Below are 26,166 nucleotides of genomic sequence, written 5' to 3' on the forward strand. Positions count from 1 at the left end.
GGGTAAGGAAGAGGGAGGCAGAGAGGCAAAAGGTAAAGCAAATCCATAAGAATTCCTTCATTTTCTGTTTATTTACTAATGCATGAACACAGTTTTGTGGTGGAGCTCTGTTAGGTCAAATAAATACACATCTGTCCTTCCACAAAGGCCCCTTTCAGCCACATACAGTTTTTCTGGACAGGTAAAAGATTTTCCATATAAGCACCCCTGCCCCACCACACACCCTCCTCAGCTGCGAAAGCCAGATGAGAGACAAGGATGAGTGCCTCTACTTCCATAGTCCTCTACTACTGCGTAACTTACAGGTTTTCAAACTGTTCTCATACCTTTTTGAGACATCAGTGCTAACACACAATTTTTACTATACAATTATAGATGGTGGGAATAGGCTAACTAGTACCCCCAGCAAACAGTTCTATCTCTTAACTAGTGGGTGTGGGATGCAGAAATGGCAGCCATATCCCCTCTCCCAAAGTCCGTGCAGGCTGCTTTTGGCAAGTTACCCACTTTGCATTTTCTAGAGAAGGTGGTTGTTTTTCAGAGGTGGGTATCGGTGAATGTAGTGTGTTCCTTGGTGACTGTGCTGAAGCCTTTGATGACGTTGACAAGATCTTCTTCATCTGCATACTGTTAGGAGGGGTAAAAAAAAGTCATGTAAGTCAAACCTGTCCTATGCTAAAATGAGATTCTGTTCATTCAATTTTTTCTCCGCACCCCAGAAATGTTTTTTGAAACAGCCTACATGCGTTTCTACTTTTCTACTTGTTTTCCCCTTTTTCACAGCATCAACCAAAATATTCAAAGTATCTGACCCCAAAGCAGCTAGTTTTCATGGTAAGTAATAGGTTTACAATAACTCCTTACAGAGGGTAAGGAAATCAGTGTTTATTACAGGGAGGGAGAACTTATAGAATCATCGAATATCCTGAGTTAGAAGGGACCCACAAGGATCATTCAGTCACCCTCCTGGCTTCCTGCAGGATTCCCCAAAAAACAGACAAAAAACCATAATGTAAGCAAAACCTGCCCTACACTAAAATGAGATTCTGTTCTGAGATTGATTCTGTTCCTATGTCTGAGAGCGTTGTCCAAACGCTTCCTGAACTCCATCAGGCTGGGGACTTTGACCATTTCCCTGAGGAGTCTGTCCCAGTGCCTAACCACCTCCGGGTGCAGTGCCTTTCCCTGACAACCAGCCTGATCCTCCCCTGTCCCAGCTCCATGTGGTTCACTCAAAAGGATTTTAAAGATTTAATCTGTGACCATATCCTTCTAAATCTTTTGATTGTATATCCAAGGACTTTTGAGAGTTATACCTTTACATGATCCTAACAAAACAAACCAATCACTAGAAGCTGACACAGCGACAGCACAGAGGAAGAGGAGTCCTTACCAAGCCACGACCACCAGTGTGATGATTACGAATAATGGCATCCCAAGGTGAATCGTCAACAAGAGGCTTTTTGTCATAGATGTCAAGCAGCTGGCTGACACTACGGTGAAGGGAGGCTTGAGAATACGTGCGACTTAACTGGCTCTGACTTGGTCGCCGTGCCCTAGAAGCATTATGGACACCGCGGTTGCTTGTGGGAGAACCAGCTCCTGGAATTTTTGTATCTTCTAGCCCCTAGTGGGAAGAAACAAACCAGCAACTGTAATACACAAGGCATGGCCTTCAAACACTTTATCTAAACAAAACAAAAGCAGGAGTATAGCAGAACAGAGAAGGCCATGCCACAAAAATCATGCAGAGTTACAAACAGAACAACAACTAAAAAGAACCCTTCCCCACTGGCAGACAATCATGTCATTCAAAAGGATAAAAAAATTAATAATAAAAAACTAACAACAACTCTCTAAAGCAGGGCTTGCCCTGACTTTTTGTCTCCTCTCCTTTTTTTTTTTTTTTTTTTTTTATGTAATTAGTCAACAGGCACAGGTCCAAAGATTTTTGACTACCTGAATGACAGTCCAGACTTCCACAGCAGACTTTCTTTTGCTCAGTTATGGTCAGTTACTACAACCAGGAAAAACCCAGTTACCCACCAGGCAAAACATGCAGGATAAGTAAGATGCCCTTATGCATGCTCTTTGGGTCATCTGGCACAGCACACGTTTTGCAACTCTGCAAGCTAACAACTCTACCTCAAAGTGCATTGTGTAACTTTTGAGAGTGACACTGCTCGATGAATCAGACGTGTCAGCAATAGTCTCAAACTGAGATTAAAGAGAGGGAGGAAAAGCATTAGTGCAAGCAAAGGTGCAATGCAGGTGCAGTCTGTTCTTTACGGAGGCTGTGAATTAGCTGCAGCTCAGTGAGCGAGGAGACAGAGTAGCAGGATGTGGGGGAGTGGGGAACTGGCAAAAGATGAGGCACAATTTAACTTTAACTGGTCATCAAGTACTATGTGGGCAGCCAGCATTGCTTGCTGTGTGATCTCACTAGCAATTGTAAAACACAATCAGTTTTGCTACTTCAGAGCATCTCAGTACTAAGTTCTCAGATTAAGTAAGTCCTTCAACTGAAGGACTCCCAAAAAAGTCCTATTTTCCCAAAATAAGTTTTATTAAAAAAAAAAAATAATAATAAAAAACCAGGGGAAAAAATAAAAGGGGCAGGAACATGGAAAGGACGTGTGGGCACGCCAACAGCAAAGACATTTTAAAGTCAAGAGGAACAACACAACATGACAGACTGTATAAGAAAAGGAATCAAAAGCATGAGACCCATAAAATAAGTTTCTTATGCTCTCAGCCTTTGCCAGGAGAAGGGGCACACTGGAAATCCCATTGTTTCCAAGAGCTGCTTCGTTGAGGCACAGATGCAGCTTCTTGGCGCTGAGACAAGAAGGAACAGAATGCGTGAAGGATGCAGGAGTCACTATCCTGTTTCATGGCACTCACAGAGAAAAGAAGCTGAGAAGTGACAAGAAGAATAGCCTTGTAGCTTGCGCCTGGGAAGAAGCACAGAACAGGAGGGCACTGCAGTTCTAATTTTTAATCTTGTAGCAATTTCCAAATTCCTTTTGTCTTGCTTTTCACAAATGGGTAGGATAGCAGTACTACTCTGCTTCATGATGGAATGTGTACTTTATCCAGGTTTTTACACAGTTATAGCTTGTCATAATAAAAATGGCACTAAGCTTTCCCCTTTATCACTCCTCAGCAGTCCTCCTCCTACCCCTGTAGTGGTGCCAGTGTGGCTTTATGTGCACAGATACGCACACGCCCTTTGTAAAGGTTCCTAGCTTTTTTATCTGGTTGCACTCACTCTCCCTAAACCTTCCTGGCAGCTGGTCCTACAGCATTCCAGCTGGGTGGTGGGTCGGTACTAGAAAGAAATAGAGTCTGTCCCTAAGTCCTGCTTTGTGTAGGGACAGCTCATGGATACCTGAGAAAAGACTGTCAGTCTAGCCATTCCTAACAGACAGTTGGAACCACATGGCAGGTTCCTCTGAAAGCAGATTTTATTACTTACCTTCTCACAGGATGCCACGGCCTTTTCAGCTCTACTGCAGATGTCAGCTAACATCAGGTGCCATTAGTGGCTTTGGATGTTCTGTGACTACAGATCCAAAGTTTGTCACAGGGCATCAGAAGCATTTTACATCCAGAAATGTCAGGTCCTGCAAACCAGGTGCCCTAGCGATCTGTTTGGATTAAGTGCCTGCAGCCTGGCTCTCTGTACCTTCATAGCTATAACCAGATAGCCCGTTTCCTACACTGAGCAGCCTCCATCTGGTAACTAAGAGGGCAACAAAACAGTGAAAGGACAAAGAAAAACTGTGAGGGGGGACATCTAAAGATGTAACGCGATAGATACACAACATTGTGTTTTACCCAACCTACCGGATGTGTTTCACCTGTTGAATACACGCTCATTGGTGACGTTCTTTTCTGGAGCGGAACTAAAGGAGGTCTGTCTCGTGCATAGGGCTGCTTGTGAACTTTCCTTTGAAGAATTAAAGACAGAAGAATAGCCAAGATGATCAAACCTAGAACTACCATCAACACTGCAAACCACAGCTCATTGTAGAATTTTGCACTTTTGGACTCTGCTTTGTCCTTTTCTCCAGGTGTTGTCAAGATCAGACCTGTAAAAATCAAGAGGAATTAGGGGAGAGAGGGAATGTTATTTCAGAAAGCCATTTAACAATATGCTATCCCTTTCAACTCTAATAAATTAGGAAGAAATTTAAGTCATTTTGTCGTCATGTGCTTATTTGCACTTATGTTCAAGGTGGCATAATGGTTCAATATGCTAGCGGGCTATAATAAAAAGCTTACTACCCTCAAGAGACCCTGCTTAAAGTTCTGGCATTGCTGCTCAGGCTGGAAATCACCACTGCATCAGCAGCTCTTGAGAAAAAAGGCAGGGGAGGTGGAATGTGAGAAAAAAAGGGTTCTCCAAGTAACCTTGAAGAGTGAAAATGACTACTGTAATTTCAGAGAGGCACAGACAGAGGACATTCTCTCCACCACTGTGCCAGTACTTTGTAGCAGCAGGCCTGTGCAGTTAAAAAGAGTGGGAGGAAGACTGAACAGAAATGAGTGATAAATTAATACAAAAGAAAACAACATGAAACATTTTATTCCTCCTCTTGCCTGTTAGAAAAAAACAGCCACTTGGCTCTGCTTATGCACCACATAAGCATCAGAAATCTCTCTGTCAGAATTTCCTGGTTAGTTGCAATCCTACATCTGTAACCAGGCTCTTTGCTAAGAAATTCCCACCATTTTCACTTCTCAGTCTCCACTGCAAGCTGCCTGTGGAGCTGATCCAGTTTGTAGTAGGCTCTGGGTATAGCCAGCAATCAAAAGAACAATGGAAGGTGATGGATATAGAGCAACTGGGAACATTTCATAATGCTTTTACTGTGGCATTGCCTGAAACTCTGCAGGAGGACTGAGTGAGAACATGAGGAGGTATGTCAGGGAACTTCGGTGTAAAGAGCAATTGCTAAGACAAGGCCAATCTATTTTAAGAAGTTGAACCAAATGTAACTCAAACAATAAATAACTTAATTAAAAGCAGTGCCTGTTAGAAATGGTTTAAGCTTAATCCTGCTTCCTAGAAAACTAAACAGATGGGAAAACAGAACATTTTACTGGTAGGTATTTACAAGGCAGTGGGTAGGAGCTGACTGAGATTTCATTACACCAAACTCCTTCTCTTTGACAAAAGAGTAAAGGATCTTTATAGCAAGAGTCCTGAGAAATCTCATATGATATTCTCATAAACTGGTTAGGGAAACATATCCTGGGTGAAGCTGTAGACTGTAACTAGCTGGATGATCAATAGGCATATGCAAGGAGGTGGTGGGTGTAGGGAGGACTTGCTGGGGTGAGTGAGTTGCATGGAGAAGAGAGGACATTTTCATGGTCAAACAGAGGAGGAATAGAAAGGTCAGCATTAGAATAGATACTACTCAGGAGGAAAAAACACTATGTCATGGAAAAAAAAGATTCTAAAATTAAAAAACAAAAACAAACAAACAAACAAAAAACATTGCAACATTGGAGAAAAGATTTGAAGCTGATCATGTTGCAAATAAATGGAAATCCATTCATGGAAAAAAGGCACATTACCTACATACCTTATACCCTAAGGTGCTAAGGAACTACAGATCCTTCAGTAAGATTCCACCCTATCTGGCATCCACTACATATCAAATTTCTACCACAAACATATAAAATCAGTAGGTGCTAGATAGTTTTTTCACATAGTTACCAAGTCCATCTCCAGCGCTGTACTTGATGACTGGTGTCATGGCACTCCCTTCGTCAGTGATGCAGGTCACTTGAAACAAAAAGGCTGAGCAAAAAGGTTGGAAAATGCTATCAGCAGGAGAAATCAAAATTCTGTAGGTGCTGCTTTTTCGCCATCATCCATCAGCAAAGATGGCTTGCTCTGAGAACAGCCAAGCAGGCATAGCATATAACCCAACATAATCCTACTAAGTCCCAGATCAAAGCCCCATAATCCCTTATACATAGGTATTAAACCATGAACTATGGCAGATCATAGGGTGGCCACTAGTATGATGTTGCTAAAAATTGTATTCCTCTTCCAACACCCAGTTCTCTCAGTTCTCTCTCTTCCAGTGATGTGGAACTGGAAACTTTCAAGGTATTAATCATTGTGCCCTAAATTCCTTATGCTCCACTCATGGCTGATACAAACTTGTTATGAACATTTGAGTAAAAACAAAAACAACAACAACAAAAAAGTATAGTATTAGCATCATTGCAGTAATCAGGAAAGTAAAAAGTAAATGACAAACCCCTTTAAAATGCAAAGAAAACCTCTTAAAAACGTTTCCTTTTCTTCCTTCTTTCCTTCCATTCCTCTTTCCTTCCTTCCCTCCCTCCTTCCTTTCTTTCCCATCTTTCTTTTCCCTTTTGATATAATCTGCTTCTATTTTAAACATAGCAAATTTCTGAAAGAGAAACTGCACTTCAAAGCATGGCTGATTCCAAAAGGTGCTGACTTAGTTTATTTATTTATATTTTTTTGGTTTTAGGAAAAAAAAAAAAGGAAAAAAAAAAAACAGGCTTCAGCCTTTTCTAGTGCTGATGATTTTGATGATTTCCATACATTTTTTGAGAGCACAGCCCTGAACAGTGAAATTGCAATGCAACTCCAGGATTTGGAAAAGCTCAAACCTCACAATGAACCAGAGTGGGTTCGCCCAGTCAGGTAAAATATTTAAGAGGGAGCTTAGCTCCAAGTATTTTTGTTTTAAGGATCTGCTTAGATGCAGTTCAATGAATTTGGCTATAGTGTTCAGCAAGGATTTACAGGAAGATCACAGCTGGCTAGAGCTGCATCTTAGCCTCCCATTCATTCCTCCACTTAGGAAGAAAAATAGTAGCTCCTATGCTCTTAGCTTGGGATGCCCATGGAGAGATATTTCTTAGACTTAGCACACAATAATATTAATTTAGCTCAACAGTCTTTCACAGAGAGAAGCACACAGGAAATTGAAACTGACTTTTGTCAGATGTCCTTGGCAAATACAGCTCTGTGTCAAAGCCACTGTAGATGCGCTGCCCGCTCTCAGTTAACGCGTACTCCTTCAGGCGGCCGTTCAGCACGAAAGTGCGGCTCCAGTCTATGTGGATGGTAGATAAATTGCTGAGAACTGAGAATGGAGCCATGTACCGAGGTGCTGCAAAAGAAGGAAAAAAACACTCATTTCTCATTTCTAGGCAACAGGCACGACAGAATTATACAGCAGAGAGAAGAGGTCTGAATGATTCAAGCTCCTCACACGTGCTTCCTCCCTGTCTCATATACATGTGTAATCACGCACATACATGAAGATTGGGCAGGGGGCAGAAAAGCAGGAGCAGATGGTCCACAGAGAGAAAACAAATACAGAACTCACTTCAGGGAGAAAGAGTTCCTCAGTTAGGCTCAACAACTTGCTGACCAAAGACTTCATTTAAGTTTGAGGTAGTTGTTTCTTGTGGCTTTCCCATTAAACCAGGTACCCACTAAGTGTTGGTTTGTTCATAAGAAAGCTGCTTGTCCAGCTGCACTTTGCTGCTAATTGCCCCCTTTCACTAAGCCAAACCTTCCAGGCAAGAGGAAGGAGACTTTCAGAGTGATTCAGGAGACCTGGCATGAAGAGTTCAGCAAGGCAAGAAAAGCAAGACTGAAAGAAGAGAGCTGTAGATGCAGTGGACAAGGGTTAGAAAATGGCTTTCAAATGCTTTTCTTCTTTACGTCTCAACAATTTGTTATGATTTTTCTCCATTTAAATGTTCATTACTACATTACAGCTTTCCATTAACAATTTGTTAAAATGTGGTTTTAGATTTAAAGCCTTTTTTTTTTTTCTTTTTCTTTCAGTGGTCACATTAAAGAAAAATGGTCTGTTCTGCCCCAAACTTCCAGCTGAGAATCCATGCAATGTAGTGAATACGTTAGTAGTAGTTTTTAGTAACCACTCAGCAAAAGTACCAATTGATTTAAATGGGATTTCTAGAAAGGTGATTCTGAAATCCTGACACAAGACTAGGTGAGGAAGAATTAATATTCTCTTTGCCCTGTCCTGGCAGGCTGAGGTGAAATGTCCGTCTCATCTGTTATAGAATGACTATGGCTACATCATTATAGATCTTTCCAATAAAAGCTGATGTTAGACTACCACAAATTCAGTTTTGATATTAACATCTATTCTGACTGTCTGCACTGGTCTGGAACATTTAATTTCCATGTAGACCACTACGTGAATTTAAAGTATTGTCTGTGGTGGTTGGGTAGCAACAAATTCTTACTTCACTGTCAGCAAGGATCCAATCATTCAGATGAAACCCAAGGAAAACTTTCATGAGCCCTGGAAGGAGTGTGGCATGAATTAGGAAGGTAAGATTATTCTTGAAAATCGGTCTCTTTTAAGAGCTCCACTTTTCCCAGGGACCATGTATGGCAGTGTGTTTATTACCACACACCAGCCTTTTGGTAATACTTGAACTTTTATGTTCTGAAGGTGTGCTGCCCATTCTTGGTAAAATAAAAGGTTTCCTTTCCACAAGCACAAAGGTTGTAATATCAGATGGTGATAAGAAATACTTTCGAAGGAATGAGCAGTCAAGCCCCAGAACAGAATTTGAGTGAATGGGCAGCAGAGGTGACCAGGGACACAGAAGACGAAGTTCCTGGGGACATCATCTTTCACAAAGAATTCGTTTGGCACTATGCAGCCCTGTTCATCGGAAGCAGGAATGCTGATCTCTGAAACTTTTCTCATACTTACGCTCCTTTTCTGTAGTGAAACCAACCCACTCTGAGGCGCTGCTGCCAACAGAGTTGTAAGAGACAACTCGCAGGTTGTAGGTCGTGTAAGGCTCGAGGTTGGACACATTGGCACTCTGTCCATTTCCTGTATACTTCACCTCAGTTGGGCCAGGGCTGCAAGCTTTTACTGCTGGCTGCAGGTTCAGGGGACAAGCCATATACACATGGAGCTCATAGCTGAAAAGAAAGTGGAGATTTTGAGTAATCAACAACCTTAATATCAGAATAGCTAATCAACCATTTCATCACAATTGCTGTATGCCTGGCTACCAGAGAAGAGACTGGACCTCATCTCAGTTTTTCTCTTGGAGACTTTGGCCCCAGCTATAAGATACCTATGAACTAGCATGGTTGTCAGTCACGCTCACAATGAATCTGTTGGTTGTTGGTGCCTTAACAGGCATCAACACTTCTGCAAATCAGATAGTGGCCTTGCCTTACTAACTACAAAATACTGCTGCCTCTTTGCTGCCAGCTGATCTCACAACTTTCTGGCTGTGCAACCACACCTGCCAGACAATCACCTCCACTCCCAACATCTCCTCCACCTTCATCCTCCACCCCCAATCTCCCATTCAGGAGAAAAGCAACCGGTGCACATAAACACTTCCTGGATTTTTAGGCCACACAGGATACCACCACCAACACCAGGAAGAATAAACATGGGTTACAACTGTCCAGAGCTCTCAGCCCTGTGATTACAGCTTACATCCAGGACACGTGCTCTGCCAGCACTCCTACCTGGTGACAATGCCATTGGGTGACTGAGGGGCACTCCACTGGAAGGAGGCATTCCTGGAGGTCACGGTGCGGATCTGCGGGGGGGGCTGCTCCGATGGTGGAGCTGGCTGAGTGGTGATTTGGGCCATGGGTCCTTTGTTGCAACAGTTGAAACACGTGCAGGCCTCCACGCCAATGAAGTATGTGGTAAAAGGTTTTAACCCATGTATTGTCTGCTGGGTGGCAGTCCCTTCTGACAGCTGTAAAAATTAAGAGGGAACTTGTCACAGCTTCAAGCACCACAAGTACTAAATAAGAGTTATCGAGGTAAATTAACTCCATAAGATGATGGCCACAAGGTTCTGCATGTCCTTTAAGTCTGACATTAATGCAGCTGCTATGCACTGGGACCTCTGCAGTCATTTTCCTCCTATTACAAAGTTAAAGGGCACTGTTCAAAGGAAAAGACCATGCCATCACTGGCCTCGCAGACCTCTTGAGTTAAGCTGTAAACTCTGTATGTCAACTTGCAAATGTCATTCTCAGGGACAGAGAAACTGCAAACCTTTAAGGAGAAAATCTGGGCTAAGTGGTACTGGAGCAAAAAGAAATGAATGTGGAAAATGCCTCCATGATAAGTGTGATGGTAAGTACCCGTGCATGTCTCACAAGCTTCCCTGGCTTGGATACAGGAGACAGCATTGGGCAGAGTGATAGGCACGTGCCTCGTGGGTCAGTTTACCTGATGGGAGAGTGCCACCTCCAGTAGGAACCTCTGAGCCCAGGGCCAGCACACCACGGCTGTGCAGTCAAACGGCTATGGTGCTGGACAAGCATGTTAGGAAACTCTCCTACAACTAGCACAGGAGACCTGACAGAAATGGTGCCCTTTGTTCCTAAACTGCTAACAGGAATTGCCACCTCACATCTTTGCTGTAGTCATTTGTAATCAACATACGTAGAAAGCACCAACAATGGACAACATTCGCTCCCATTTGGCAGCTTGTGACTTAGCAGAGTGCAGCAGAAAATAGGAAGGAATGAGTTAAGCAACCAAAGGAAAGCATGTAGTACTGCCTGATGTCAGTGCTAGAGATGAGACAGCAGCATGGCAGGTGTGAGGGGATGGAGATGGAAGACCGAGGAGACAAGTTGGCTGAATCAGACCTGGACATGGCCAGTTGCACTGGGAGGAATAAATGCATGGAGAAATAAATGCATAATATACATTCAGTAGGCAGCTTAAACTCATGAAAAGAACTGATGGCCTGGGAAGGTATCTCCAGCACTTCCAAGTTGAGAAAGATGATACAAGGGCAAAAGGCCCATATAAACATTTACTTTTTGTAAAAAAGAAACAGATAATGTTAGACACAAAGAAGTATTCAAGCATTTTGCACTGATTTGGTGGTAACTACTCTAGATACCTTGCACAGCCCTAGCCTTTCCTCGCATCTCTCAGTTTTATAACTCTAATGAAGCCTCAAAGTTTTCCTAGCTTAGCTGAGTCCTATCATGTCTGGACACTTAATAGATTCTGTCTCAAGAAAAGCCACATCTCAGCCCTACTAAAGCATCACTCATGTTGCTGCAGTCTCTTCACATCTGTTGAATCTTCTCAGGCGAACAGAAAGAAATAGTAGCAATCATCTGCTACCACACACATGTAAGTCTATGCTTTGCCTCCAAAATGGCCACACTAGAGAATGAAAACCCATAGTACAGGCATAGTTAAAATTGAGGAAACCCTTGAGGATCACACAGAACCCTCCAGAATCTCTCCTATGGGCCTTTTCACTGTAGCAATGCCCAAGCTAGAGAAGACACCAACTCCACAGCTGGAGTTTTAAATCCTCTACTTGGCACAGACACCAAAATGAGGAATTGCTTAAAGAGATGGTTTACTGAAATCTGCTGAACAGCTAAGATCTGCCCCAAGGAAGTTACCATTAAGAACATTAAGTTATCATTAATGCAGTCTAGGCTGAGACACAGAACAAATAAGTTATCTGGCTACTTTCATTATTCTTAAGTGCTTTACCATGCAATACTTCTTACCAGCAAGAAATATTTTAAGAGCAACTCAGGTATAGCTTTTTCTTCAGAGCTTCAAACCTGTAGGCTGTCCAAAGCACAAAACCGTTTCCTACTGGCTACAGTTCCCACCTGCACCACTTGGACTGGCAGGAGCTGTCTGGAATTATTTCATTTGGATGGTTAGCCACCCCTAAAAGAACACTTTGCATTCTCATCACATTGTCACAGCACATTACCAAGCCAGAAAGGTTTGAATGATGAAGTGAATTCTTTGAAAAGCACATTTAGCTGAGTTAAAGTGTTGGGCCCGCTTTGGCCAGAAGAGAGCATTGCAGAGCAGGCAACAAAAGGAGCACAGAAGAGGAGGAAAACTTGCAATCAGCAGTAGCTGTTAGCAAGAACAAAGCTGTTAAAGCTAGAAAACACAGCTTCAAATGGAAATACAGAGGTAATTTCGACAATACTCACCACCACTTCATTCCCTCTGGTATCATTAGAAAACAGCCTGTAGATGCTGACCACCCCATTTGGCTTAAGGGGGGGGTTGATGTTCACCACAGCCACTGTGGATGCCACCATGTGGAACAGGGGAGCTCCCAGGCCCTCGGGAGGGGCAGGGCCCGTCCGGCAGCGGGACCAGCCGCTCGGTGTCCGGCCCGCTGAGTTCACCGACCACACCTTCGGCACATGAGAACAAAGAACTGTCAGTGAAGAAGCCAAGCCTACAAAATCTCCACAATTAGCTAGAGTGCTGCAGCAGCTTTAGCAACACTGAGAAAGACACGGCACAATGACATCAGTGCAAAATGTCTCGTCAGCTATACAGCACCTGTATTTATCCAGTGACTTCTAAACAAAAAAAAATAACGAATATTTCCCATCATTGCACTCAGAGGAAAGAAGCAGATCTTGTGTCTCAGACAGTGTGTGTTCACATATCTCCTACATACCTGAATACCACCACTGTCTTTGTCATGCCACGCAAAGAGGATGCCTTGAGAAGCTATGATCAACACTGATAACATTTTCAAACAAATCTGAACAAAAATACTGACATCCAGTCCTGCTGCTATTGTCTCCCTTCTACACAATTCCTTCACGTGTGCAAGCAGCCCCCTGACTGAACTGCCTGGCACCATTGCCATCCAAGTTATGTTCACCTGGAGTGAATCTCAGTAGTCAAACTCTAGTTATTTTTTAAAACTGCGAAGTTTTATAGAAACTGCTCTCTTTAAAATACTATTGTATTGCATTTGGAAACATTTTCAGTATCCTGGAATACAAACAAAGTCAATTGAAAACAAAGTAAATCAGTAACTCATTTATTTTCACAACATTCACTTCATTGCATGAACACAAACACAATGGTTTCAGTTCCAAGATTTCAAAATTTAGCAGCTTGAATTAGGCCTGATTAAAAAACACATCTCTATGAACTATACCTACTGATTTTGTCAGCTTCCCAAAACCAGAGTGATCTGCAGACTACATAAAACTCAGCACTTATTAAACACAGTCTCCAACAAATCTGCATGAAAATTAAATTTTGTTTTCATCAAGGAGTGAATAAACATATGGAATGATGTATAATCTTATTTATCAAAAACCATTTGTATAATTAAACACGAATATCATAAAAGGTTGCCTTAGGTCGTCATTTGCATGAGTAAGTAATTTGTAGAATGTCAGGTACAATAGACAGAATAGATGGATGCGTGAGCATATAGGGTTAAATTAGGCTCAATATTAGCCAACCACACAGTGATCAATCAGAATGATAGATCTAAATGGCAATACAAGAAGACTGTCTGAGCGATTTTTAGTATAAGTATTCCTTAGTAAGCTTTCATGCTGAGCAGTTCTAACAACAGTAAAACATGTTCTTATGTGGTCTACTCCAGGCAGAAGTCCTGGGGAAGTGAATGGTGGGACTGTGCCTTAAAGTAAATAGGTGGTTTAGAAACAAGAGGTCTTCAAGACTGACCCTGGCATCTTTCCTGCTGGCAATGTTAAGTACCAAGACCACAGGACACCTCACAAGGAGCCTGGGGAAGGAAAAAGGCCAAAAACCACTGCAGCAGCTTTAAAGACTGTGGCTCTGCCAATTACAAAACCAAAGTTACAGCCCCATTCCCTCAGTAACATATAATATCATCCAGTGAAACACGACGTAAGTACAGATGACACCCTATGATAAAAAGCGCAGCCAGAGTACTTTCATGTTCAGTGAGATCAGTAATATATTTCTGTTGTGAACTTTTCATAAAGTCAAACTCTGTTCACTTTACTGCAGTAGGTCAAACCCTCTATCTCAGTTAAGTCCCAGCTGCTACAAAGATTTGCCCACTGTAGTTCATTCAAGGGGCATATTTCTTTGTGGAAAGAAGCTGCCGCATATGGAAAGAACAGCTCGGAGCCTGCCACTCGCCTTGACTCAGTGCTGACCTTAGTTCAAGCGCTCTGGTTGCATGCTAGGCTGTGGCCTTAATGAGCACGGAGCGTGGCAGCATTGGTCAGACCTGAACTGCCAAGCCAGCTCCCACAAAAACTGACAGCGATGAGCTAGGAGGAGAGGTTTCCTGCACAGCACAGCAATTAGGCCTCAGAATGGGACACCCCAGGAAATCTGGAGAAGACAGGGATGCAGCATAGCTGGATGTGGGTACCTCACTGAGGGCTGGAGGGAGATGTCCTCCTCAGTCCCTCTTTCCCATATCATAGGTGCCTAGTGGGCAGCCTGCTCCTGGGTGGGGTGCGCTTCACACTCCGTATGGGGCTGTTCCCCTGAGCATGAACATAATGAAGACAAAGATTGACTGGGCAGAGCAAGGGCAAGTGCAAGCAGGCATAGTTGCCTAGCCTGGCACCTGTGAGGTGACAGGGAGCCTGCAGCCTGTCCTCCAGGCCCTTCTGCTAAAGAGGCCAAGGTGCAGGTGGGCCTGACAGCCATGGTCTGAGAGCACCTGCAGGGCAGACAGCAGCCACCCAGCCCCACCAGAACTGCATTACCACCAGCAAATCTCCAGAAATGTGAAACTCTCTCACACCAGCTTCAGAGACAACCATGACAGCTCAAAAGGAATTGTGAGGATTTAAATTCTGGATTTGCATTGACATTAGCTTGGTTCCCTTCTTCTACTTAACCATCTGTAAAAGAATGGATGGCAATATAAATATTTCCCTGGGAAAATCACCATCCAAGTAAATCCTGGACAGCATTTAGAGACCCAGAGCAGTAAGTGCACAGAAATGACAGAAGATGGAAATGTTCATGTTCAGCCATTTTAGAGCATGAAGAAATCAGACAATGAGGCAACAGAACCACAATGAGGAGTGCCTGCTAAAATCAGAGGTTTGGTCATGGCTCCTCAATAAGTTACCACAAAAGCATGGATGACTGAAGGCCTGGCTAATCTGAAATTCCATGGTGTGGACTTCTGCAAAAGTTTTTTTGGGATCAAGTAAAGTCCTTCTAAGACATGACATATACAGAGCACAGAAAATATTTATTGCATTTATATAAAAATGTAAACATCTTAGTAGGCAACAGCATCATCTGTTGTTCATAATGGTAGAAGATTTTAGAGGCTACTTCAGAGCACACAGGCATGTAGAGCAAACAAGAATCAATTACACCTCACACAGGCAGGGACACATTGAATAACAAAGCACAGACAGCAGAAAGGCATCAAAAGTTTCTTATATCTCAACTTTCTGAATATACTGCCCCCAAAAGCATTAAGTCTGACATCATGGTTCACGGCTCAGCACCCTGCCAAAAGATGAATGGCTGCTAATGGCTGCATTGCCCCCAAAATCCAGGAGAGGGCTCCAAAATTAGTTACATATGATACTATTTAAAATCCTTCATCAATTTGCTGGCCTCTGGCCCAGACTACACTTTGAAGTAGAGCCAGACAGGGGAAACCTCTCTGGAGCCCACACAGTTGGAGAACTAGAGAAGTCCCGTTACAGGTTACATAGCTTGTTGCTTTCATCATCAGTGAGCCTTCACAGATCTATCTCCTGGAAGAGACTGAAGAAGAGACCATCATCGGAATGATTATAGGACAACCTCAGGTCTCATTGGCACTGCAAGAAGGGGCAAAACCTAAGAGGAACATAAAGGAAATTTCTGAGAAAATGGGCACAGCCTGAATGCAGTCAGCCCAGCTTGTTCAAGCTTCGGAAAGCTGAGTAGCAACTTCTCCCATAAAGGGCAATAAAATCACGATGGCCCCAGGGTGTACATGGAAAAAAAACAACACATGGTATCCTACATGCTGACAGTGGGAGAAGTTTTCATCTCTGAGCCACACATCTGTGCCCCAGGTGTGTCTGATGCACATCTCTTGAAGCCCCAGGTCCTTACCTGGGGAATCTATGTTTTGATTTTTTTTAAAAAATAACTTTTCTTTTATCAAATGGAGATCATCTGTGAAGGTATGTATTCCATACAGGTGGTGCTAATGGGAATGGAGAGAAACAGCTGGATTTACACTCCCACTGCTCTTCCAATGTGGCAGATGAGCCTCTCTGTGATGAAAAAGGGATGGTGAAGAAGCTGCCAAAATAAAGCACTCAAATTAACCCCCCTCAAAAGACAGATAGTCTGTGATTAAGGCAGAAAACGCAGTATGTGGCCAAAATCCCCCCAAAGGATAACGTGATAGCTTGATCCCATGACTCCAGTTACAAGAGGAAGCACAACCACAGCAGACTGAGCAGCAGTTTGGCAGAGGACGTTGTGTGCAGGCTAACACCTGTCTGCTCAGCACACTTGTGTCTCAGACCTGGCCTCAACAATGTGACTGGTATTACAGCTTTAAACACAGGGGCCAACTGGGAAGTTCCTGAGAGGGAATTCTCTCCATTCCTATGGAGAACAAGAAGCTCTCCAAGAGGTCTCATTCTCCTTCACTTCTGCTGAAGCATAGCAAGGAAGCAGCAGGCAGAAAGGTGTGCTGACTGGTGATAGCTTGCCTATCTGAAGGCAGCTGTCCTGCTGACTTCCAAGGTCAAGGAAAGCTGGTATCTTCTTCACGTAGAAGAATTCCTGCTTGCAGGAAATCAGAAAAGACAGGGAGCCAAGCAGCTGACTGCCAACCAGCAGCAACTCCTGACTCCCACCAAGCCATACAGGCACTGTGCATCAGACCACTTCACACTGCAGTTAATATCATGCTTCTGTGAGGGACAAGACCTCAGCTCTGTTTGTGACAGCAGCTTCCACTGAGCTCCTGCAGGCACTCAGAACCCAGCTGTTTGCCTTAAAACAAAGTCTTATCAGTGAGTCACTACCTACCCTCATCTTTGAGCCCTGACTAGAGCTGTGGGGTAGCGAGGTAGTGCTGTGGGTTCTGGAGAACCACAAGCTCAGACCAAGCCTCATCTTTCATGTGAGTATAAGAGTCGGGTACAACTTAGGTATCTGCCCTTAAGAGTCCATAATCTTGGCTAGTTAAAATTAGAGAAACGCAGACAAGCTCCCTCTTACCATCATTTGCAGCAGCTTTCACAAATCTTTCTTCTTATCAGATCTGACCGACGTGCAGCCTGGGTAATTTGGGATTTCTTATGCAATACCAGCCCAACTCAGAACACAAAGCTTGTCTACAGAAATCTAGCATCCAGCATTACAATAATGTATTCACATCTGGGCATTGCAGTGTCTGTTAGGTATTAGCAAAGTAGAAAGTTTCAAAAGTGGTTGTCAAATGGGGACAGAGCAAAGGCAAGGGACAGTAGGTATCATGTCCACTCATGACCAGAGATACAAGGAGGTAGTAAACGAATGTGTGCTTTCTAATTGCCCATCCTGAAATCCATTCTTTTCCCTCTTCAACATTCAGTCAGCATCTTAGGGAGGCCATAAACACATAATGGGATAGATTTTAGGTCTGGGCTTCTAGCATTGTGATAATTTGAGCCTCTTACCATTGCTATTCATCTTCACTAATCAAATCCTCATAATAAAAGTACTAAACTCATTCTGGGGAGGGAAAGAGAAAGACAAAGACTACAGGCAAGGGCTTTGGGACTTACACAAAATTACAAAATTCTAAAGGAATCTCATTTCATATAAAATAGTATAACACCAGTAATTAATAAGAGATGTAAACAGGTTTAACTCTAAAAAGGCAGAAAATTAAATAATTTGTTTCCTATGGGTATATAATGAGATAGTTACCAAGTTCCCATGAGAGAGATAAGCAGATATTAAAAGGTCTTTCCAATACCTGTAATGGCTAAGGGCAACAGCTAATTCAATAGATTCGATCAAAATCACCACTTCTTTCTCCGCTTCTGATTTATTACTTTGGCTATAGTTAGTCATCACTCATTTTAGTTTGCTTTTCAGCAGTCATAAATTATGCCTCATAAATAAAAAGATACAATCAAGGAAATCATATCAAGTCATCTACAGCCCTGGAGTATATTTTCCCCCGGTACTCACACTAATGTCTTTTTAAAGGATAGCTTGCCATGGTTTTGAATATGTCAGAATCACAATGTACTCGGGAAAATCTTGCACGAGTTTTGATATAACAGTCTCACTGGTAATTTTGGAAGCCAACAAATCCAGTCTAATATCCTGCTATAGTTTTATGAACAAAAATCAAGGTTTGCTTCATCAATGCACTGTTTACGCACTTGAATGTAGGTTGGTGTTAGCAACAGAAACATAGTGCATGAAGGGGGTTTCATAAAAGAAATCGTGTGGTTTCATATAGTGCTTCACCCTAGTGTGTGCCCTACTGTACTAGGGCAAAATAGTTCAGCAAAATGGTATTTACAGTAGGTTTTGCCATTACCACAATGAAAGCATATAGTTATGTCTGCTTTACTTTTCAGAAACTGAAGCCCAGCTTCGTAGTCTAATGCCTGCACAGCAGGAGACACTGTTTACTTGGAAGCAAGGGAACACAAAAACCTTGCAAGAAAATCCTCTCTTCCAAACAAAGAGGAGATAGAGAGCATGGAGTGCAAGAAAGAACCGTGTTTGATTTTGTCACTGTTTTGTGGTGTATCTTTCTGACAGGGTGACAGGAAAAAATGGTGAATTAAAATGATGAAAAGAAGCCAAAAGATGAGGGATATTACAAACGGGCAACTATCCATCACTGGCCAGTCAGAGAAACAGCTTCACCCCATTTTAAGCTGAAGAAGTCACTTAGCTGCTTGTCAGTAACTAAGCAGCACAAACTGGAGCTCAGCCAGCAGTTTGACAGACAGGCTGGTAAAGCCAAGTGTCATTTTGTCATCTCTGAAAGTGACCAAGAGGACTGACATATTCTGCACTCCATGTACTTGGTCCTGCCATAATCTTCATGACTTTGCACCTTTTTTTTTTTTTCTATATATCTCTCCAAAGTCAGAAATATAATTTGTTTTCTCTGTGAGAGTCCAAGATGGAGGACCCAAAATATATTTCCCCTGGTATATCTCAGGATCTTTCCTAGACCCTTCACTTGGCAGTGAAACCACTGAAACCTATCAAGCACTAATATGCTTATGTACATCTTGCCCCCGATGAATAAAAGTGCTTAAATTCCTTGAACAATTGTGACCTTAGCATTTAGGGGGCACAGTCCCTTTGACCAACATGAATTTCAGAAGTGACTTCATCATTTTTGAAAGTGCAACTTTTGCATCTAATTTTACAAGCCTTAAATATTCAGCTGAAGTTTCCAGCAATAGAATTAAAAATAAATAAATAAATAAATAAAAATCTGACTTCAGACCCAAAGAAGCTGTCCGGATTCATCGAACTAAATCTCAGTGCCTCCAAAAATGCTGGAGAGAGTCCCATCACAGCACTTTGATTTTATCTGCATTCTGCTGGAGGAAATTCAGTTGCATTTAAAGTTTTATGTCCAGCAAACAAGCCTCAAATGCAGAGACAGCAGAATCAATATCCAGTTTAAGTGAAATATAAATCTGGGTTTCATCAGCATAATAGCAAAAGCCAAGCCCTATACTTATGAATAACTTGTCTCACAGGCAAGATATAAATTGTCAACAATGGAAGAGCTTAGAATAGATCCCAGAGGACTGCTGCAAGTGACATAAGAAGAAGACAAACACGTGCATGCAAAAACCTCTCACAGTGAAATAAATGGCCACTAGTGGAAAAAAAAAAAAAAAAAGAGAGAGAGATTTAGGGTCCCAGTCAACAACTCAGCCCAGTTATGGAGCACAACCAAGATAAAATGCAGTCTTGAATACGTCATGGCAAACCACAGGAATCCACTCAAGAGACTTTCTTTGCTACCTGTCATCAATAGATCATTAAAAACTTTGGCTCAAACAAATGTTTGTGCTATCAAATTCCCCAAAAAACAGCTTCTGACTGAGGTAATTGGAAGCTGGTCCAACTGATAATATAACACAGTCATCATCAACAACTTCAAGCCCAGACAACAATGTGAGATGTTTTTCTTTAGCTAAGAAAGATTTCTAATTAATAAGTAGAGTGTAGGTCTGCTTCAAGTACTTGCTACCTACCAAACCCCATCCATACTTGTATTCACATTCTTCACAGATCCTCACCAAAATAGTGAGGAAATCTGGTCTAGCAAAAGTTCTGCTATAAACTACAGCAAATGGAGAAGAGAATTCATGGTACTGTGGACCTACAGATGTGGGAGAAAGAAAAGAAAACCTTAATATTTATTCACAGTGGGACTTAAAATACTAAACTGTGCTGTTTCTGGAAACAAACTAACAAACAAAAACCAGCTTTGGTCGCAAAAGAAGTGACAACTGGAACATACATTTAAAGTGTAGTAAATATTCAGGCTTGAAGTAACCATCCTTTTTTTGACTTGGTAAGTACTAGTATAGCATTTATGGTATTGCTAAATTCACTTAAATTCAGTTCTCTGAACTTCAGTTCAGGAGGTCATTAAGTAACTGAAGGCAATCAAGTAACATGAACCTGTAATCAGAAAGAAGAAGTAGTCAGCTCACAGATACTCAGCATTTCCTTCAGCACAGAGCTAATAGAAAGACTTTTCATACTGGCTGCTAACTTAAAGACATGCTGTCAATCCAGAAACATCAAAAAGTAAAAGAGGTTTGTGATTATCAAGCAGTGAAGACAGGCTTTGTGAATACTGCAATAAGTACACTTTTCTAGTAGTATACCAGGTTCTTTTTTTTTCAATAATTTAATAACTGTCCCTTCAGAATCCTCTTCTTACCCAAATTAGAGATGCTACAACTGATTTATGAAGAAAGCTAGTACACTCCTCCCTCCAGGTCCCAGGACTCTGACAGTGACAGAGCGAGAGGCAACGGACGCAAGCTGAAATAGGGGAATTAGACAGAAATAAAAACAAGATGTATATAGGCAGTCATTGGAACAGGCTGCCCAGACAGGTTGTACCATCTCCATCCTTGGAGATTCAGGGATGGAGAACTTGGACCAGAACTCAACTGGCCACAGCCCTGAACAGCCTCAAAAAACACCACCAACAACAAAAATAAATAAATAAAGCCAAACCCCAACCAAAATAAATCCAAACCCAAACCAAAAACCCAACAGCAGAAGTAGAGCACAGATACCAAAGAACCTGATCTGTAAATTGATCTCTCATCAAATTTACAGTTGACACCAAAGTGGAGGGAACCAGTTGATGTGTTTATGGGCAGGTCTGGCATTCGGAAGGGACTAGAGGAATAGGTCACCAAAACATTTATGAATCTCAGCAAGGACAAATGTGAAGTCTTGCACTTGGGAAGGAATAACTCCTTGCAGCACTACAGGGTAGGGACTGACTAGCTAGGGAGAAGGACCTAGAGGGTTTCAGCAGATAGAAAGCTGAACATGAGCCAGCAATGTACTCTGGCACCAAAGATGGGCAACAACATCTTGAGCTTTTTAACAGGAGCATAGCCAGAAAATTAAAGGAAGTGATAACATGCCTTTACTTAGCATTTGTCCTGTTTTGGACCCCAAATCCAAGAAAGATTGATAAATTGGAGAGAGTTCAGCAAAGGGCCACCAAGGTAATCAGGGCATTGGAGAATTTGGCCTGTGAGAATAAGCTGTGGGACTGGGACTGGAGAAGTGATGTGTTTGTGGGGACCTGACTGCAGCCTGCCAGCATCAAGCCATGAGCTAACAGAAGGTGATGCCAGTTGTTGGGGGGAGAAAAGGAAACATGCTTATGTTCAAACAAGACAGGTTCAGATTGAATGTAAGAAAATAAGTTTTTTTTTTCACCATGAGAACAGTCAAGAAATGGAGCAGACTGTCTGGAGAAGTTATTCAATCTCCCTCCCTGTAGGTTTCCAAGGTGCAGCTGGATAAAGCCCTGAGTAACCTGATCTGACCTCTTAATTGACACTTGAGCAGAAAGTTGGACTGAATAACCTCCTGAGAGCCATTCCAACCTGAATTATCTTGTGATCCTGTAAAACAAAGGAACTTGTAAAAGAAAGATTGTCACCACCTTGCAGGAGCTCAAGAAGTGGAACACACCGTGTTTACCACTTTCCAAAACAAATCCATGTTTGAGCAATTTTTGTTTTATTTTAGGGAAAAGGTTGTAAAGACATCTGAGGACTGCCAAAATCAGCTTCAAGACATACCATGTGTACAAATACTGTGTATAGAATCAGTAGTGAGGCTTACCGGTATCTTGTTCATGGAGTAATAAGATTGTCTATTCATATATGCAAAAACAACCTCATTGCTATGAAACTACATCCACTTACTTTTAGGAACAACAAATTCAAGGCTGTTTTTTAGATGAGTTAGTGGAGTTTAGAACCTCACCAAACACTTGGAAGTAATGTCAGATGGTTAGAAATAACAAAGGTCTCAGTTCGTAAGCTAAAATCAAACAAATCAAACAAGGCCCTACATTATTACTAGTACTGAATGATAAAACCTGTAACTTTGACATAGAAAATGACTAAAGGCTAAAGAAGATAACTGATAAGTATAAGGAGATATCTGATTTAGTGTTAAAGGACAAGATATGTGTACAAAACTTGGGCCCATTTTACAAGGCACTGTTGATAGCCAGTGATGACAATACCTATGCCACAGTTTAATTCCATAAGTACTACTGATTTCTAGTAAAGAAAGGCAGTACTCAGTCTGAATTGCAGAACTGGTCTCCCTGCATTAGCTGAATAGGAAAACCAATAGTAGAACACACCCATGTGCATGAGAAACACCAGCCATCAACAACAAACAGGTGGTTCACTATTGAACCACCCATGAAAACTGCTTGTGATCCTAGTATTTAATTTAAAGAGAAAATAGCCCCAGTCTCTCTTGATATAAGCTTCCTTAAGATCTTGCAGTAAAATAATCCATAGTAGACTAGGGGAGGAGGGAAAAGAAAGAAAAACTAATGAAAAGAGGCTGCCTTTTCAGAACTAGGATTTCACACCACTTATATAACATTCGAGCCTTGCAAAAAGCTCTGGAGGGTACTCAAACATTCACCATACAAGAAACACAGGCTCTTATGATTACACTAAAGAAAAATGAATGCTGAATGAATGCATTACTTCTGCAAAATCATTTTCAGCTTCTCAACTATTTAAAATCCATTAACAACAATCATTTAAGTATCACAATACTATTAACATTATAACTGAGATGTGTATGTTTGTTTTAAGTGTAAAGTAAGATTCCTAAAGTGTACAGAAATCATGATGGTGTCACTGCTAAGTGACCATCACTGCTATCCCACCTGATATTCATATTCTGTGTAAGGCTTCAACTGGTCATCTCTGAAGAACGCTGAAGTACCATTGTAAACAAGTACGAGCTCTAAATTTACATGGGCTTGAGATGCCCGCCTTCTGTAAAGTTCGTAGTATAAAATCTTCCCATTGGGCTGTTGTGGGCCAGTCCACAGGACGGAAGACACTGGCTGGAAGCCCCCAGTTCTGGTCTGTATCTCTATGAGAGGGGCGGGCTGTGCTGCCGGTGGTGCCTCCAGCGTCTGTACCGATGCCCACTCGCTGGAGGCACAACCCAGCTCTGTGCAAGCTTGGAGCTGTACCTCATACCTTGGGGAACACAAATCAGGAACAAAGTGGTTAAAACACTGCAAATGCAAATACAGACTCTGCATAAAATGTGAATATATGCGGGGGGGGGGGGGGGGGGGGGTGTCTTAATTTTTCTTGGTCTTTGCCATTTTTGAAAAAGAAATCAATTTGTATCAACTCTGACATACAGATTATATATGGTGCCTCTGTATATCAAAAAGTAAGAACTCTTTTTTTTTTTTTTTTTTTTTCAAAGCAGAGAAGTTAACATCTGCAGGAATCAAGTGATCAAAATTGTTTTAATTTTGATGATATGAGCCAAAATGATGATTCATTTGGAATCATTTTGGATATCATTTGAGAGCTGTATCATCACTAACTTCACTCTATTACTCTTCTCTCTTTGGATTTAGATTAGTTATATGTAAATAGTAGACAGACTTATCAACCATGTAACACACACAAATTATGCCTACACAAATATATACGGAAAGGTCAGGTAAATAATCAAGAATTAGTGGGGAAGACATTATTTCAGTATCAAGTGTGTTCTTTCAGTAGCTGAGTCCGCTCTTTTTCAGTTCAAAGAGGCAAGCATGCTCCTGGTGTGACTCTGCTGATGGTAGCTCAGCTACTCTGCAAGTGGGTTAGCTAGCTAGTCTTTGGTCTCTCCACCCCTAACTATGTTAGCTAAAGCCCTATTTACTCTTGAATGTAGATGGCTTGCAAAAGATTCACAAGAACAATGTTACAGCTTTTGGAGTCTGTAACAGCGTACTGAACCTATATAAATTAAAACCCAGGTCAACCCTACTGCACTTCATCAAGATGATATATAGCTGGGGTTACAATAAATTAACAAACAAACAAACAAACAAACAAAACCCCGTTTTTATCATGTGCATTTTAGGAACTAAAACCCAGCTGTTCAAAAGCTATTCACTTTTAAGCCCAATGAATCACCTTGCAGCATTCATTCAACACGCAAAATGTTCCAGACTTACCTACTGTAGGGTTCTAGCCCTGCCACTATGTATGATCGTCTCACAAAGGAAGTATGAGATGCATCAAAGTCAACTCTTCTCTTTCCCGTTTCAGCAGGCTTGTGGATGGAGACTGTGTAATTTCTAATGTCACCATTTACTTTGATAGGAGGATCCCAGGCCACCAAAATCTCCTTTGAGGACCATGCCTGCAGCCTAGGAGGCAACATCCCAGATGGAGCAGAGGGGTTGGTTTTTATCTGAGCTGATGGGCTGGTCACACTCCCTTGACTGTTATTTGCAGTGACAGTGTAGCTGTACTCCATGCCTGGTGTTAGGGTGAAATCAAGATAGCGAGTTTCCAGACCTGAGTAAATGAGAACACCATCCCTCCTTAGCTCGTAGCTTGTGATTTTACCGTTGGGGTTAGCTGGACTTTTCCACGTGATTTCAATTGACTCTGAGCCCATGACAAGCAGCCTGGGAGCTTCCATGTTTAATGGTGGGGCCTCCATAGTCATTACTGACTGGAATATACTTGATGTGCAGCCCCCAGCAGTACAGGCAACCAGTGCAAAATCATACTGTGTGTACGGCTGCAGATTAGAAACCAACATCTGCAAGTTTTTGCCAGGATAATACTCTTCATTGTTTATTTTCAGTATGTACTTGGTGATATCTCCATTTTGTATTTGGGGAGGTGCCCAGGATGCATTAACCTGTGTGGCACTGACAGCCTGCAGAGATGGTGGATCCACTACTGCAGGAGCTGCTTCCAGTGTCCGTATTACAGCTGGTTCGCTGGTAGAGCAGCCGCCCATTGTACAGGCAACTATCGCATAACTGTACAGCGAGTAGGGTAGTAAGTCTTCATCAGTGTAGTTGAAGGTAGCAGCATCGAAGCTGAAAGGATACAGAGTGTCGTTTTTTAGCAGCCTGTATGACTGAAGAATACCATTGGGCTGTGCTGGGGCAGCCCATGAGATGAGTACCTTGTGGGGGTTATCTGATACTAAGGATAACCTAGGGGCACTGAGACCTTTTGGGGCAGTTTGACTGGTCCTTGCCACAGTCCAAGAGCTGTCAGTGTAGCCTGCTGCATTCCAGGTGCGTATTTTATATTCATACCTTGTCCATGGCTGCAAACCTTTATCATTATATACGAATGCATTACTTTCAGTGTTATATTCTGTGAAAACAATTTTCTCATCTTCCATTGTTGCTCTGTACCCCGCAGCATTTTCTTTTGCGCATCTGTGAATAACTTCATAGCGAATTATTTTTCCATTTGGATTAATTGGCTCCAACCAGCTCAGCTCAATGTTGGTAGCATTCACTGCCTGGATTACAGGTGCCATCTGAGACAATGGAGGTGCTTCATCTGTTCGGATCAGCTGGGGCAGAGAACGAGTGCAGCCTGCTGCATTGCAAGCTTCCAGTACTAATGTATACATTGTGTACGGCTCAAGGCGCCTAAAGAGGAACTGACGAGATAAACCGCTATATTCCAGGTTGTCATCACTGAAAATATTGTAGGTCTGAAAAAAAAAAGAAAAAGAAAAGAGAAAAAAGAATTTAATAGAGAGAAGGGACAGAAGC

The 26,166-nt window shown here is 42.1% G+C and overlaps 1 protein-coding gene across 1 annotated transcript in view; it reads right to left on the reverse strand.

The window, feature by feature from the left end:
* Positions 1-537: 537 nt before the first annotated feature.
* The window catches only part of USH2A (usherin), a gene marked incomplete at its 3' end in the record, with an annotated part of 393,893 nt that continues 368,264 nt past the window's right edge, over positions 538-26,166 (reverse strand). Inside the window, exons 62-72 of the mRNA XM_084283630.1 lie at positions 24,589-26,105; positions 23,281-23,602; positions 12,032-12,241; positions 9,548-9,786; positions 8,766-8,983; positions 6,996-7,172; positions 5,732-5,815; positions 3,850-4,094; positions 2,146-2,217; positions 1,394-1,627; positions 538-627 (exon numbers count right to left, since the gene is read on the reverse strand). Coding sequence (XP_084139756.1) covers positions 538-627; positions 1,394-1,627; positions 2,146-2,217; positions 3,850-4,094; positions 5,732-5,815; positions 6,996-7,172; positions 8,766-8,983; positions 9,548-9,786; positions 12,032-12,241; positions 23,281-23,602; positions 24,589-26,105 — 3,408 coding nt within the window. The remainder of the gene's footprint in view (positions 628-1,393; positions 1,628-2,145; positions 2,218-3,849; positions 4,095-5,731; positions 5,816-6,995; positions 7,173-8,765; positions 8,984-9,547; positions 9,787-12,031; positions 12,242-23,280; positions 23,603-24,588; positions 26,106-26,166) is intronic.

Source organism: Netta rufina (genome assembly GCF_964035555.1).
Source record: "Netta rufina genome assembly, chromosome: 3".
Taxonomy (NCBI): Eukaryota; Metazoa; Chordata; class Aves; order Anseriformes; family Anatidae; genus Netta; species Netta rufina.